At 42.1% G+C, this 14,628-nt stretch overlaps 1 protein-coding gene across 7 annotated transcripts in view; it reads left to right on the forward strand.

Moving 5' to 3' along the window:
- The window catches only part of Ptk2 (protein tyrosine kinase 2), a 365,697-nt gene that overhangs the window by 344,503 nt on the left and 6,566 nt on the right, over window positions 1-14,628 (forward strand). For 6 of the 7 annotated variants that reach the window (XM_023723973.1, XM_023723974.1, XM_023723975.1 and 3 more), the window contains 5 exons: window positions 2,726-2,788; window positions 7,329-7,368; window positions 7,696-7,802; window positions 11,836-11,844; window positions 12,941-13,096. In XM_023723973.1, coding sequence (XP_023579741.1) covers window positions 2,726-2,788; window positions 7,329-7,368; window positions 7,696-7,802; window positions 11,836-11,844; window positions 12,941-13,096 — 375 coding nt within the window. The remainder of the gene's footprint in view (window positions 1-2,725; window positions 2,789-7,328; window positions 7,369-7,695; window positions 7,803-11,835; window positions 11,845-12,940; window positions 13,097-14,628) is intronic. The other variant, XM_023723979.1, reaches the window with a different exon arrangement.

The following is a 14,628-nucleotide window of genomic DNA, read 5'->3' on the forward strand; positions in this document are numbered from 1 at the left end:
AAATTGAAGAAAAAAAAAAAAAAATCTAGAAATGATACAGAATTTCACTAAACAAAAAATAATAGGAATTCAACAATAGTTGTTGCATTGCATAGTATTGTCTTCAGATTAGTTGTTTAGATTACCATGCATACAGAATTGGTTTTAAAAAAAAAGTTAGGCTGGCCAGATAGCTCAGTGGGTTAAAGTGCCTGCTTAAGCAGACACAGGGGCCAGGGATTAGATCCCTGGCCTACTGTGCCAGCCCCACCCCTGCGGCGCAATTGAGACTGGACATGGTGGCACGCACCTATAATCCCAGAACTTGGGAAGCTGAAAAACAGGAAGAATCACTACAAGTTCAATCTGTGTAGTGAGACCCTGTAGACCCTGTACTAAATACATTTAAAAAAGAAAAAAAAAAGTTATAAGAAATTAAAAAGAAGAAAAAAATGTAAGCATTAACTTTCTTTCTGTAGACCAGCACAATTATCCATGCCATCCTGCATACATAAATATATCTCTTTCCTCCCCTCCATCCCTCTCCTGTCATTTTTCTTCCCTTTGAACAGATTCTTTCCCTTTCACAGTATTTCTTTCACCTTTCAGATTTTATTTACTCTTTCAGGTTCTTACATTACTGAAAATACGATGTTTACACATGCAGATCTGACTTATTTCGCTTATTAGTGTGGTGTGTAGTTGCATCCATTTACCCATAAAAACCTCAGGTTTATCTTTTTTATAGCTGAGTAGTACTCCATTATATGAAAATACCACATCTTTATCCTTTCCTCAGTTGATGGGCATATGGGGTGTTTCCAAGATTTAGCTATGACAAATTCCACTGCTATAAATATGGGTGCACATAAGTCACTGTGGTATGATATTTTCAGTTCATTTGGAAAAATACCCGGGAGGGGAATAGCTGGGTGGAATGGGTCCTCCAATCCTAGCTTTTTGAGACATCTCCACGCTGATTGTTTTCCTGTGTTCTGGAGTTGAGGGCTCACTGCCTCCATTCAGCAATGCAGCTCCAGCATTTGCGGAGCAGGACCTAAGGAAGCAGCCCAGCCATTGCCCCTCACCCATAAGCAGGGTTCAGTGATTGGCTTACTGTCTGTTTCCTGCCGGAGGGAAGAGTCTGTTCTTCAGGCCAGGGACTGCTTGCCGACCCTTCTTCTCTTGAGGGCACGTCCCTCCCAGCCATGGCTGTGCCTGTCTCCTCGCGTGCTACTTTCTGGTAGAGGATACTTCACACTGATCTGCCACAGTGAGACTGCTGTATGTCTCTGAACTGGCTTTTCCTGAATCCTGTATTTTTGTATCTCTGGCATGTATTAAGAACTAGTTTTTAACCCATTTATGCTAATGATGGCTTTTTTTTTTTTTTTTTTTAGCGGAACTGGGGATTGAACTCAGGCGCTTGTGCTTGCCAGGGAAGCGCTTATTCACACTGAGCCATCTCCCCGGCCCCAATTTTTTCATGAAATTCGTGTATGTTACCTAGAAAAATTCAAGGAACCAAAATTTAAAGAGAACAAAATGTAATTATGTTCCATTGTTATGGGCATTCTGAAAATGGAACACTGGACATTGGAAGGTTAACATTAATAGTCCCTGATACCATAGTGCATATAAGTGCAGAACAGTATTTTACATTTAGAGTTTTATTTAAGTCATGCTCTCCACAGTTCAGAAGTATTTATTCAGACTTTTTAGTTTTCTTTTGTGTCATACCTTATAAAAGTATTTTCTCAACATGTATTGCAAAGGCTGGCCAGATAGCTTGGAATGCTAAAGCACCTGCTTAGGCAGAGGCAGGGACTGGGAATCAGTCCTCAGTGTGCCATGCTGGCCCCACCCCCAGGGCATGCTGAGACTACTGAGACTGGGCATGGTGGTGAGTGCCTATAATCCCAGTGTTTGGAGGCTGAAAACAGGAAGATCACTACAAGTCTGATCTGTGTAGTGAGACCCTATAGACCCTGTACCAAATACATTTTTAAAAAAAGAAAAAACACACTGTCTTCAACATGCATTGCAAATTTAAGTCATTTTTTATCTGATTTTGGGTGGAATTTTTTCAATAAAAGGAAGTGTCTTTTTCCATCTTAGCTTGGACATTACCTCAATAAGCAATATACTGAATGTGCTCCCTGCGCTGGGCGGGGGGGAGGGGGGGTGGCATCAGTTCTACTGAATGAGTGCAGTATAAGCACAAGGTACTCCTGCCCTCTGGTGCTGCTCTTCTCACTGTCTGCCCTATTGAAGGCATCTCTGGTTATTTGAGTTTTTCCACAAGTGAGCTATAATGTGTGCTCTGTGTTCACCTTTTCCCACACAAAAGCCCTAAAGATTCTTAACAACAGCTGTCTATCTGGAGTCCTATGATGAGCTATCAGTAGCTCCAACACTCATTGCTCTATACAACCTTTCCTAGACTTCTGCATTCACTGAGGGACATGTGGGGCCCTGTTCTGGAAAGAAATTTCCTTCAAATCATCAAAAGGCTGCTCTGAACATGGTTGTACAGACTTAAGAGCAGGATGCGGAGCCCAGATGCTGTAGGATAAAATAGTGCATGCCCTGGAGAAAGCCAAGGGCAAAGGCAGGAAGACTGAAGCCTGGTTCTGTTGGCTGTAGCTGGAAGCAGTTGTGTTGTAAAGGGAAAGAATTTTTAATAGAATCTGTCAGTAATCTTCAGTAAAAATGAGTCATTCTGTTTTTGTTTCAATTTCTTAAGAAACCTGACGTGAGGCTCTCTCGAGGCAGCATCGACAGGGAGGATGGGAGTCTTCAGGGTCCGGTAAGCACCAGCTTGAGTTGTCACCAGGGTTTGACTTCAGATCTCATGTGTGCAGTCCATTGGCTCATGGCTGAAAATAAAGTATCCAAGCTGACTGATATTTAAGCTACAGGACAGAAGAATTTATGAATAAAATGAGCATTTTAATTAAGATTATTAAAATATACCTGAATACAGATTCAGAAGTTTGTGCTCCACTGCTGATACAGGCTCTTTTAGAAGTAAGCCAAACCAGGAGGGGCCAGGGAGATGGCTCAGTGGAACATGTGCTTCCCTGGCAAGCACAAGGGCCTGAGTTCAATCCCCGGTTCCAAAAAAAAAAAAAAAAAAAAAAGAATGCTTAAGGATTTTTTGGGCTGGTGAGATGGCTCAGTGGTCTAAAGCACCTACTTAGAACAAACTTAACAAAGCACAGGGGCCACGGTTCAATCCCCCAGCACCACATGCCAGCCATCCCTGCCCCCTGGTGGGCTGAGCTGGCCACACACACAAAATAAATGAAATAAATAAATAATTAAAAAAAATTTAAAAAAAAAAAAAAAAAGAAGTAAGCCAAACTTTCGGTGACCTAAGGAAATATTTAAGCAAATTGACTATTACATGTAAGTTATCATTTGCTAAATTTGTATACTTTTATTACATGGTTATAAAAGTTTCCACAATCACATAAAAACTTGTTCAAGTAAAATTTTTGTCCTTCTAGGTATAGGGGAGTAAATGCCTGAAATTTTCCTAAAAGAGCTAGCTTATAATTATTCCAAATATATTTAAAGCTGCTTAGAAATATTTCAAGTATTTGAAGAAAAGTACCGGTTTTTTTGTTTTATTTTGTTTTTTGGCTGGCTCAGGCTGCCTTAAGGGCAGGTCTGGTATGGCATGTGGAGCTGGGAGTTGAACCACAGTCCCCTGCACCTGACTGGTTTTGCCCAAGCAGATGCTTAAACAACTGAGCTAACCCACAAGCCCCCAGTACTTTAAATTGTCTGTCAAGATTTTCACTGTCAGACATGCAGTTTAAACTAATGTAGATTTGTTTTTTGGTTTCTCACCATTCAGGGTCTCAGTTTGTAGTTCAGGCTGTCCTTGAAACAACTATGCAGGCCGGGCTGTCCTTGAACAGTTTTACCAGCGTTAGCCTCAGCATCCTCAGTGCACCACCACACCTGGCTTTTTAATGCACATTTCTTTAAACCTACACTGCACTTGTTAGGTAGCAAACTTAATGGGGATAACGTCCTACCCATGTAAGGCTTCTGGGGAAGAAAAAAATCACTGAGTTGATTTTTAGACACAAGTACAAATGTGAAGCTGTCAGCACTAGTCTAAAAGCATTGTAAACACTTTTCACCAATACAAAGTTAACTCCCAACTTTGTGAGATAAACATGCTGAATGTCTTCAAGATCTCTCAGTAGTAAGCTCTGAATGGAGTGCAGCACCAAACTTAATCACAATTCTATCTTCCAAGCAGCTCCACAGTGTATTCTATGTAACAGCCCTACTCGGAATTTTTCCTAACCCACACCGTAAAATTGTCTCTGCCTCTGAAATCAGGCACCTGAAATATTTGCCCAGCTGCCAGCCTGTGATGGTTTGATGTTTCCCATCAGAATGTGCTGGCTCACTGGTCTCTACACATTGCATACAGGTAATTCCATAGTTCATGAGCAGAAAGTCATATAACCATCAAAGTCTCCACATACTGAGCTCCTTATGTTGGAAAGAATATTTCATAGCAAGCCATCTACTATGATTTTTTTATTTTTTTTATTTGGTTCACACTCAATGATCCTCCTGTCTCAGCCTCTCTAGCACTGGGATTACAGGTATGTGCCACCACACCTCATTTCAGAGGTCTGCTCAGCACCTGGGGCTGGTACAGCATGCGTTACCTGGGATTGAACCTGTGTCTTTGTGCTTACCAGGCAAGCACTTAGAACCCTGAGCTATCTCTCCATCCTTCTGCTATGATTTTTTGACAAGGAATGGGCTGGGCATGGTGGCACATATCTACAATCCTAGCACTCCAGGAGGCTAAGGCAGAAGGATTCCTAGTTCAGCTCCAGCATGGGTCTGGGAGTGTAACTCAGTGTAAAGGCCCTGGATTCAGTAATCCCCAGCACATACATACATATGTACAGAGAGAGAGAGAGAGAGAGAGAGAGAGAGAGAGAGAGAGAGAGAGATTGAGATTCAAGAACAAAAATAAATACTAAAATTAATTTTTAAAAATAAGGCAATAAAGCAATACACCACCTTGAAAAAATAAATACTAAACTGGAGATGGTGAATAAATAAATAAAAATAAACTGGAGGTGGTGGTGCCTGCCTGTTGTCTCAGCACCCAGGAGCCTGAGCCAGGAAAACTGCTGCACAGTGGAGGCCAGCCTGGGCTGCATAGTTTAAACTAGCTTGAACTACATAGCAAGACCCTGTCTTCAGAAACAAAAAACAAAGAACAAAAAAAGAAACTTTATTCAAAGGACTGGCTTTTTAGAACACTGTAACAGGAACATTGTTATAACCCTTTTTTTTTTTTTTTTTTTTTGGTGGTGGTACCAGGGATCAAACTCATGACTTTGTGCTTGCCCAGGCAGGCACAGGCACTTGTACCACTGATCTATCTCCCCATCCTAGGAAATTTGTTAGAAAAGGAAAATGTTTTGTTTTCCAATATGTGTCACATAGAAAGTACTCAGAAAATTTGTATATTGAATGAGTGAGTGAAACCTGGATAGATGGTTTATTCAGAAACACTTATTAGTAAGAACCCATAAGGCAGTGAGCCATCTGACAGGCCCCTCTGTGATTTTAATTTTTTTCCATGCCAGAGCTAGGCAGCAATGAGAGTGCCTAGTACTGAGAACTTGGTTAGTACTACAAGGTACCGGACTGAGTGGTGCACTCGTGGCCCATCACTGAGTCCTCTTGTTCCTGTCCCATCAGGTGCTATGGTCACCCACAGTCCCCAGTGAATGGTCTGGGCTGCATGAAAACTTGCCCAGGTACCCCATTGCAGTACCAGATGCCAGATGGTGTTCTCATAGACAGGGCCAGCCTAGCTCAACAGGCTTCCCTTACTTCCTTTCTAAGGACTGTTGACATCTTCTGACTGTGTCTGAGTTTTTTCTCTTTGTTCTTTTGTAAAGATAGCAATGTCATTCTGACCCATTTCTTGAAAGCAATAAATAGTTGCGAGCTAATTAATAGACATTAATAACTAGATAATGAGAAATTGATGTTAGTGTGCCTGAAAAGTAAAATCCTATTTGGACTTTAAAATAGCATACAAGTTGGGTGGACAAAGAGAACCACAGCCTTTTAGTCCCATGACCCCCTACTCCAAAGCCCACCATAAGAAGATGGCAAGCTCTGAGGAGTTTACAAGATTTAGCGCCATATAGCTTAGTGGCAGAGCAAGTGCTTTGCATTGCATGAGGCTTGGATTTCATTGCCAGTACCACAGATGAAAAGGTTTTTTGCCAAGAACACTGGTGTACACCTATAATCTCAGCTACTCCAGAGACTCAGGCAGGAAGATCCCAATTTCAAAGTCCTTATTTCAGAAAAGCTTATAGAGAACAACTATGGTTCTCAGTAAAGGAGCTATTTCATAGCCACCGTATGTTATATAAAGTGGCTTTCTTTCTAATAGATAATATATAAACAGGTTCATTATATTGAAATAAAGGTCTTTTTAGCAGTAAAATATGGTTCGCAAAATTTTTTCTTTAGTTAGACTGAGATTTTTTTGGTACTGGGAATAATCGAACTCAAGAGCTTGCACTTGCTAGGCACACATTTATGCCACTGAGCTATCTCTCTGGCAAGACACATTTATTTTAAATGCAGTTTCAGACATAACCTGAAGTACAGCTAGCATTACCTATTGGTGTCTTCCCCCTACCCCACGTCAGTACTAAGGATGGAACTTCACACTGCACTACATCCCCAGCTCTCTGTTTATTTTGAGACAGTGCCCACCTTCATGCTTGAGCTAAGTTAAGTTGCCCAGGCTGAGCTCAAACTTGGAATGTTCTTGCTTCAGCCTCCCAGAGTACTGGAATTACATGCATGCACTACTGTGCCACTATGGAGGTGTCTTTTCTTGCTATAGATTTCAGGAAGGCTATAGTTTGGCTTCTCTAGCCAGACCCTGATGTGCACAGTACTTCAGGGATGTCATTATGGGCCCAAGGGACATCCAGACATCCCAGTGCTTCTAGGCCCCTCTTCTGTCATCATTATTCTGACCATACTCAGGCTGTGACAAGAGACAGAGATGAGGGGTAGGAGCACTTTGAGTACCAGACACTAGAATTCTGGGGTTTTAGACTTTTCTGTCTTGGTCCCAGAGCACCCTCTGCTTACTTGTGTCACAGCTCTTTCCACATGTCCTCCTGGCATTATTTGGGACTTGGCTGTCTTCAGGCCTAGCATCTAGTACAGATTTTGGGGGGACAGATAGACAGGGAAGAAAGAGGGCAGTCATTACCCGTTGCACACACCAGCACACTGATTGAACTTTTCTTTTCCCACAGACTGGAAACCAGCACATCTACCAGCCTGTGGGTAAACCAGGTCAGTGAAGAAATGAGTTGTGTGTTAAGAAGTTTGTGTAATTTGGCAGGAGCATGCTGTAAGTGTATATGATGTCATAGCTTTGGAATGCCCTTGTGATTTTAGTAGTCTTCCCTCCACAGACCACAGCAAGTGTTTACCATGTTTAACCTGTGACTAGAGTACTGGAAAGCAGAATTTACAGCCGTAATGTATCAGACTTCTCCTTAGAATAAGAGGCTAGTGGTCTAATGTCTATTGAAATACTGCTGCCTGGTGCATGGTGTCCAAGAGTCACTTGCTTCCTCTTCATTAATATGCATAATGTGACTCATTCTACTTCACCAGATCCTGCAGCGCCACCAAAGAAACCACCACGCCCCGGAGCCCCCGGTCATCTAGGTAGCATTGCCAGCCTCAGCAGCCCTGGGGACAGCTACAATGAGGGTGTCAAGGTGAGTGCATGAGCCTGTGCAGTGTGCAGATGACATATTTGTCATAGAATGGTTGGGGGTGGTACTGAGAGGATAACGGGGGACTCAGGAAACCATAGCCCTGGTTCTAAACCCTCTGAAAGTCAAGAAAGTGGGGCATGACCTCTCTTTCCTGTTTTTTTCTCAGCATATAGATTTTAGGACGCACTGTCATCCTGACAGTCTGGCAAGTCTTCTTTCTGTGAGATAGACTATGTCTTTGAGATAAAATACTGAGGTAGCTTCTGATTTTAAAAATTAATTAACTCAGCCCTCAGGAGGCTGAAGCAGGAGGATTGTGTGAGTTCAAGATCAAGCTGGGCTACATAAGTGAATTCAAGGCAAGCCTGCACAACATGGTGAGACTCTGTCCCAAAAATATATATAATTCGAGATACCTGGGCTGAGGACTTCCTGTGGGCTTGCCATCTCCAAGTTTGTAAATGTGGCTTCATGGAAAACTTGCTTTCATCCAGGATTAGATTTGTGTTTGTAAAACTACAAGTAGAGCTGACTTCAGACAAGAGTAGCATTTCATTGAGGCATAACCAGAGGCTCCCCCTTGGGTGAGGACTTTCATCTTCTGCCCGCCTGGGATGTGTCACTGGGACACCTCTGTCCAGCTCTCTGTTGTTCCCTTGCAGTCTCATAGATACTGGGGCAGCTTTGTTCTAGGTCAGGAAAGAGGGGCACTCCTCTTCTACCTCGGCCACTCACGGAGATACAGTCTCTTCACTTGCCTCAGGAAGTCACAAACTACCTCTCAAAATATGCCCTACTTCCCAGGCGTATATGCATTTTACTATCTCTAGAATTGGAGTGCTATGTTGGTATAATTGGCAGCACTTTCTTTCTTAGTGTTGCATAAGAAAATGATGCATCTTTTAATGGACAGCATCTTAAATCTAATAATTATGGAATATGTTAATGATAACCTTTGTTTTCCTTATTTCTGCCACTTATCAAGTGCCTTTCCTGAGCGAAGTGTTGTGACAGACCTCTGTATTTTAAATCTTTGCATCAGCCTCACTACATTGGTGGAGGTCACATTGTTCCTACCAGCCAGTCAGTGCTCACAGAAGTAAAGCAGCTTATTCAGAGTCACACAGCTCCAGTAGTTGGATATGTGGGCTGCACACTTAGGTGCTTCTGCTCAAAGTGCAAATCTCTGGAGCAACTCTTAAGTCGTGGTCAGAAATGGATGTGTTGTCAGCACAGAGGACTTGGATCATCCTAGGACAGAGACCAGGTCCTTGCCAAGCCCGGGACAAGTCAGACTGCAGCTGAAGGCAGGGTTGCTCTACCCATTCAGGAGCCTGCATCACACCGGCACAGTGGAGCTGAGGATGTTCCTGCTGGTGACTTGTCCAGAGCTCTTCTCACCAGCTGTGTCTCCCGTGGCTCTGTTAACAACACACTGAGTTTCTCAGAGAAGATACAGGGGAAAACAACCCTTCCTAACAGAATTTCTTTAAACAATTTTGTAATGAGAAAGGAGGAGAAATTAGGTTAATGAACTATGTGCCCTAAGAGCAAACTTTCATAAAGGCTTACATTATACTAAAAAGCCAACATAAAAAGTAGATGGATGAGGTACCACCCTAAAACATCAACAAATGTCGATTTTTCATAGTTGAAATGACATAGTAAATAAATACAACTGTAAATACTCTTAATATAGGGCATTAAGTAGACGTCTTGTTAGAAAAAATATGCTGAAAATATATTGAGTAAAGGTTTTTAAATAACTGCTGTTAAGTATATGCTTCTTCATTGTGTTAGTTTGGTAGAGGTTGTTGAATCTTGCCTGCAAGAACAATATTGTTCTGATACAGAAATATTTGCCTTTACATGTAACTAAAATGATTCACCCAGTAACATTTAGCCCAAAATGATTAGTCTCCATTTTTCCTTGGTGACTTTACATTTTGTGGTATTTTTGTGGGGATTGTATTTTGTTTCGTTTTTGTGGTGCTGGGAATTAAACCCAAGGCCTTATGTTTGCTAAGCACATAACCCACCACTGAATTACACCCCAGCGCAGTTCTTAATTCTCTGTCTTTATACAGTAACCTGAGTGAATTGGTTTCTTTTATACTGCCAGCTACAGAGTTACAAGTAGTCAAACTCCAGAAAATAGGAAACACATAAAATGCTTTTCTAAACCAACCTGACATCTACAATGTCTTTGTGAATAGTCTTTAGAATCATCATGACAGTGACCTTCTGTGACAAATGTTGGGCTAAAAATGAGCCAAAGAATAAAAGCTTGAAGTGGGTTAACATAAACCTCCTTCCACCTCCTCGAATTATAGGTTTGTTATAGATGAAAAGATCAAACTATACAGTATATGATTAAATTTTAAATATTATGATGAAAGACATTGCCATTAATCCCCTCAGAATATTTCTTCTTTCTTCGAACACTCTTATTGCATTATTCTTGGTATTTAGTGAAGCAGTTCTGGTAGTCTTTCATGAGCATCTTTATGAGGCATGATCAAAAATACAGTGAATCCTACTGCTGGGTGCCATCCAGAAGAATGACAGACTTGGAAAAACATTACAGTATATCCTCACCCACCTTATTCATCAGATCTGGTGCCTTACAACTCCTGTCTCTTCTGTCTACAAGTACATGGTTTGATTCAATTCAGGATGCCAAGGCAGCCATGACAGCTCAACTAAAGACACTTGAGAGAGGACTTCTAGAACTGCTTCAGAAAGTAGCAGGAGGGAGCCAGGGAGGTAGCTCAGTAGAATAAGCGCTTGCCTGGCAAGCACAAGGGCCTGAGTTCAATCCTCGCTTCTGCCAAAAACAAAAAACAAAACAAAGAAAGTAGCAGAAATGATGGAATAAGTATGTTCAAAGCAAGGGGGAATACTTCGAAGGAGATTAATGATAATATGCCTTTTACTGTAATTTTTTAATTTAGACATTAACCATAGTTTTTGATCACATCTCTTACCTTGGCACCTTAGGAAGCTACCCCCACCTTTCTGTGTTGTTGGAATTTAAACAAGGACATCCTGGAGAGATAAGACAGAATTAATAAGCATCATGATTCTCAGTGCAGAAAATAAAATGTAGCAAGTCTTCTCTTAGGAATGATGCAGTTATAAATCCTTTGCTCTCTGTAGTGCATGAGAAAACACACCTCAAAACTTACAGTGCTACATGCTGGGCATGGTGGCACATGCCTATGATCCCAGCTACCCAAGAGGCTGTGACAGGAGGATTGCAAGTTTCAGGCCAGCCTGGGCAACTTTGCGAGTTCCTGTCTCAAAAATAAAACAGAAGATGCTATGGGATTTGCACGCCAAGGTCATGTGGGGTTCAGGGGGTAGAGGAGGGAGATGTGAGCAGTTACGAAGACAGGAGAGGGTATTTCCTGTTTCTTTGCCAGTTCAGTTACAGTATCATAGCTGGGTTAAGCTCTGGAGAAAAAATACAGCTACTGAAACTGTTTAAAGTAGTAGAACATTCCCGTAAGAACTGGTTCCAAAGGAAGGTTTTTGTCAAAAAATTAACTCCTGAGGTTTTTTTGATACACCCCAGTGCCAGGAATCTTAGGGCAGTGTAGTTGATGCAGATTTCCCTGGAGAGCTGGGAATGGAAAGGGCTTGAACAATTTCTCCCAAACTCCTTAGAAGGCAGATTAAACATGTCTTCCTCCTCTCTTACAAAGAGTATTATTCTATTGATTCTTGCACGGCTGCCAGTTGTCACTTCCAGGCTTTGCATGCTGTCCTGCTCTTCTGTATCCTAGGAACAAGTGTGCATGGCAGGGCTTTGGGGCTTTGGGTAACTCACTCTACCCTGAGGAGACGCCAGACACAGCAGCGCTCTTGACGGCCTGCAAGCTGAGCAGAGGGTGGCCCTGCAGCCAGCACGTTCGTGTTCTGCTCATATGTTTTGTGAGGGATTATCTGCTGCCTTATTAATATTGTTTTTCTTTTTTCCTTTTCTCTGATAAATTCCTTTAACTTTTCCTCACCTTCTGCTCGACAATAGCCATGGAGGGTAAGCACATCATGTCTGTGTGTCTGTCCAGCTCACTGTATCACAACCTGCTTTCTGCATGTGTCTCTGAACTAGCACGTAGAATACCAAGTAGAAGCACACTTGGCCTCTCGTGACTGGCAAATGCCAAAAACAGCACTTGTATTGGCCAGAAATTGAGACATGAACATCTTTGCAGTAAAGGAGTTATTTTTGCCCTTTTTCACAGAATTAGCCTGTTTCAGTTTTTTGTAGCAAAGTACGCACGAGTTCAGAAATGGGCAGGTAGCCCAAGCTCCAGCAGCAGTTGTTACATACACACACGCGCGCGCACAGAGTCTTTTTTGTAACTACTGTAATTCTAACCAACTTGACAATTTCCTGGAGGTGCATGTCATCCTGCCTTCAGTGCTTATCTTCAGTACTATTTGTTGGTGCATCTCATCTGTCCCCAAGACCTAGAGCTTCACTTGCCCTCCTTGCTATTGCCAGGAAGAGAGCTAATGCTCTCAGAGCCAGGCTCACCCAGAAGTCAACATCAAACTGACAGGAAGCCCTGCCCCAGTTCCACTATTTGGACTAAAGTAATAGAGTACAAAGCAGATGGTGTTTACTAAAAGCGGGCTTGTATGTGCCAGCTTTTTTTAAATCACTGTGAAGAGTTCATTTTCATCAGGGTTTAAAGGCACTTGAACTGAGCCACATAAGATTTTTATTCCAGAGCTTGAATTAGTGGAAATACTGAGTATTATGTGACTTTCTCTAAAGTTTAAAGAATCATCAGAATAAACTGTATGGCTTGTTGCTCTTGTAGTTAATAATTCTGGATTCTGGGGACCCTGAATCATTTCTGAAAGAATCTGGGCATTTTAGTGTGCTATGTATGATTCCATCTCATTTCCTTTAACTGAGCTCAAAGTTAGAAAAAATACTGTTTTATTTATGTCACTGGTATTAATTACTGTCATCTTCAAACTGAACTGTATCCCATACAAACAAAACCAATTATCTTTTTTGTGATCTACTTTGATCTCTTTTAAAGACCCACTAACTTAATTGTGGTGCTAGCATGCCATCTATCGGAGAGTAGAAAAATTACCAGCTTCTGTATTGTCAGCTTCAGCCCCAGGAAATCAGCCCCCCTCCTACTGCCAACTTGGACCGATCCAATGACAAAGTGTATGAGAACGTGACGGGCCTGGTGAAAGCTGTCATCGAGATGTCCAGCAAAATCCAGCCAGCCCCACCAGAGGAGTACGTTCCTATGGTGAAGGTAAAGTACTGTCATACAGTATACCAGCAAAGAGCTTCCTGTTTTCCACAGAAGCTATAGTATAGCTGATTGCTATCTCTTGCTTTGCTTTTTTTGTTTTGTTTTGGTTTTGTCCCAGGAATTGAACTTAGGACCTTGCACTTGCCAGACAGGCACTTGTGCCACTGAGCTATAGCTATCTCCCTAGCCCCTGAGCACTATCTATCTGTCTATCTATCATTGCCCAAAGTCAGGCTTGGTGCTTCAGAAGATAGGAAAGCACCATGTATCGATGATGTCAACAGGAACCATGTTCATCATAAATGGCTGTTCCCCTTTGTTTCTCCTGTCAGCAAGCAGTAGTATGGAAATGTCCTGAAGTGAACAGTCTTTTGTGAGGAGTGGGGATAGTACTGGGTATTGAGCCCAAGGCCTGGTGCATGCACGGCAAGGACTCTACCACTGACCTACATTTCAGCCTGTTATTTTTTATTTTGAGACAGAATCCTGAGTAGCTGGTATTACAGGTTTGCACTTCTGTACCTGGCTATTTAATAATTGTTGCCTGCAAATGTAATATCAAGTGAAAAAGTAAGATAATAGAGAACATGGACAGTATGAGCCATTGACATGTCAGAACATTCAGTATAATCTTGTGTGGGATTAGTAATTATCCAGTTGAGGTACTGTCCCCCTGCAAGAGAGGCAGAAAAACATATGGGGGTTAGTCTATGGTGTTTCCCATAAGCTGAGGGTTAAGTAGCTACTCATTAAATTAAAAGAGAAATGAGACATAAAAATATCATGCCAGTAGAGTAGCCTTTTCCAAGTTGTGTTCAGTTGAGTGAGATCCTGACAGACAGCAGCAGATGCTGTCTGCACAAGGGTTGAGGACGGACTGGCAAGCACTCCCCTAACTCACACGTGGACATTCGGATGCAGGCATGTCCTGTAGCTCAGAGTGCTGCCAAGCTTTGCTCTACATTAGTTCTTTTGAAGGAGACGAGTATACTTTTCTCCTCAGTATTGTGGATTGAAGTCAGGGCCTCACTCATGCTAGACAAGTTTTCTTCCACTGAGCTACATCTCCAGCCCTTTCTAAACTGTGTTGAGCTGGTGTCTTGCCGAACAGCCTAGACTGCCCTCAGACTTGGGGTTCTTCTGCCTCGGTCTGCTGAATAGATGGGATCACAAGTATGCGCCACTTTCCAGCTTCTTACTGGCTATATTCATATTACATGTGTAATTTGGCATCTTACTTGTTAGTGTTTGATTGTAGTTAGAATGACAGAAATTAAATTTAATTTAGAATTTAAAATTATATTCCAAATATAGTTGGACCTTTTCTCTACAATGCAACATGATTTGGGTGGATAGAAGATTTGAAACAAACTCCAGAGCAAAACTCCCTTTGACAGCAGGAACACCTTTGTGACCAGCCTCAAGAAGAGATCTATCAGGGCTGGTGAGATGGCTCAGTGGTCTAAAGCACCTACTTAGAACAAGCTTAGCAAAGCACAGGGACCGAGGTTCAATCCCCCAGCACCACATGC

This window comes from Octodon degus, unplaced genomic scaffold, assembly GCF_000260255.1.
Source record: "Octodon degus isolate 3935 unplaced genomic scaffold, OctDeg1.0 scaffold00104, whole genome shotgun sequence".
NCBI classification, from domain to species: domain Eukaryota; kingdom Metazoa; phylum Chordata; class Mammalia; order Rodentia; family Octodontidae; genus Octodon; species Octodon degus.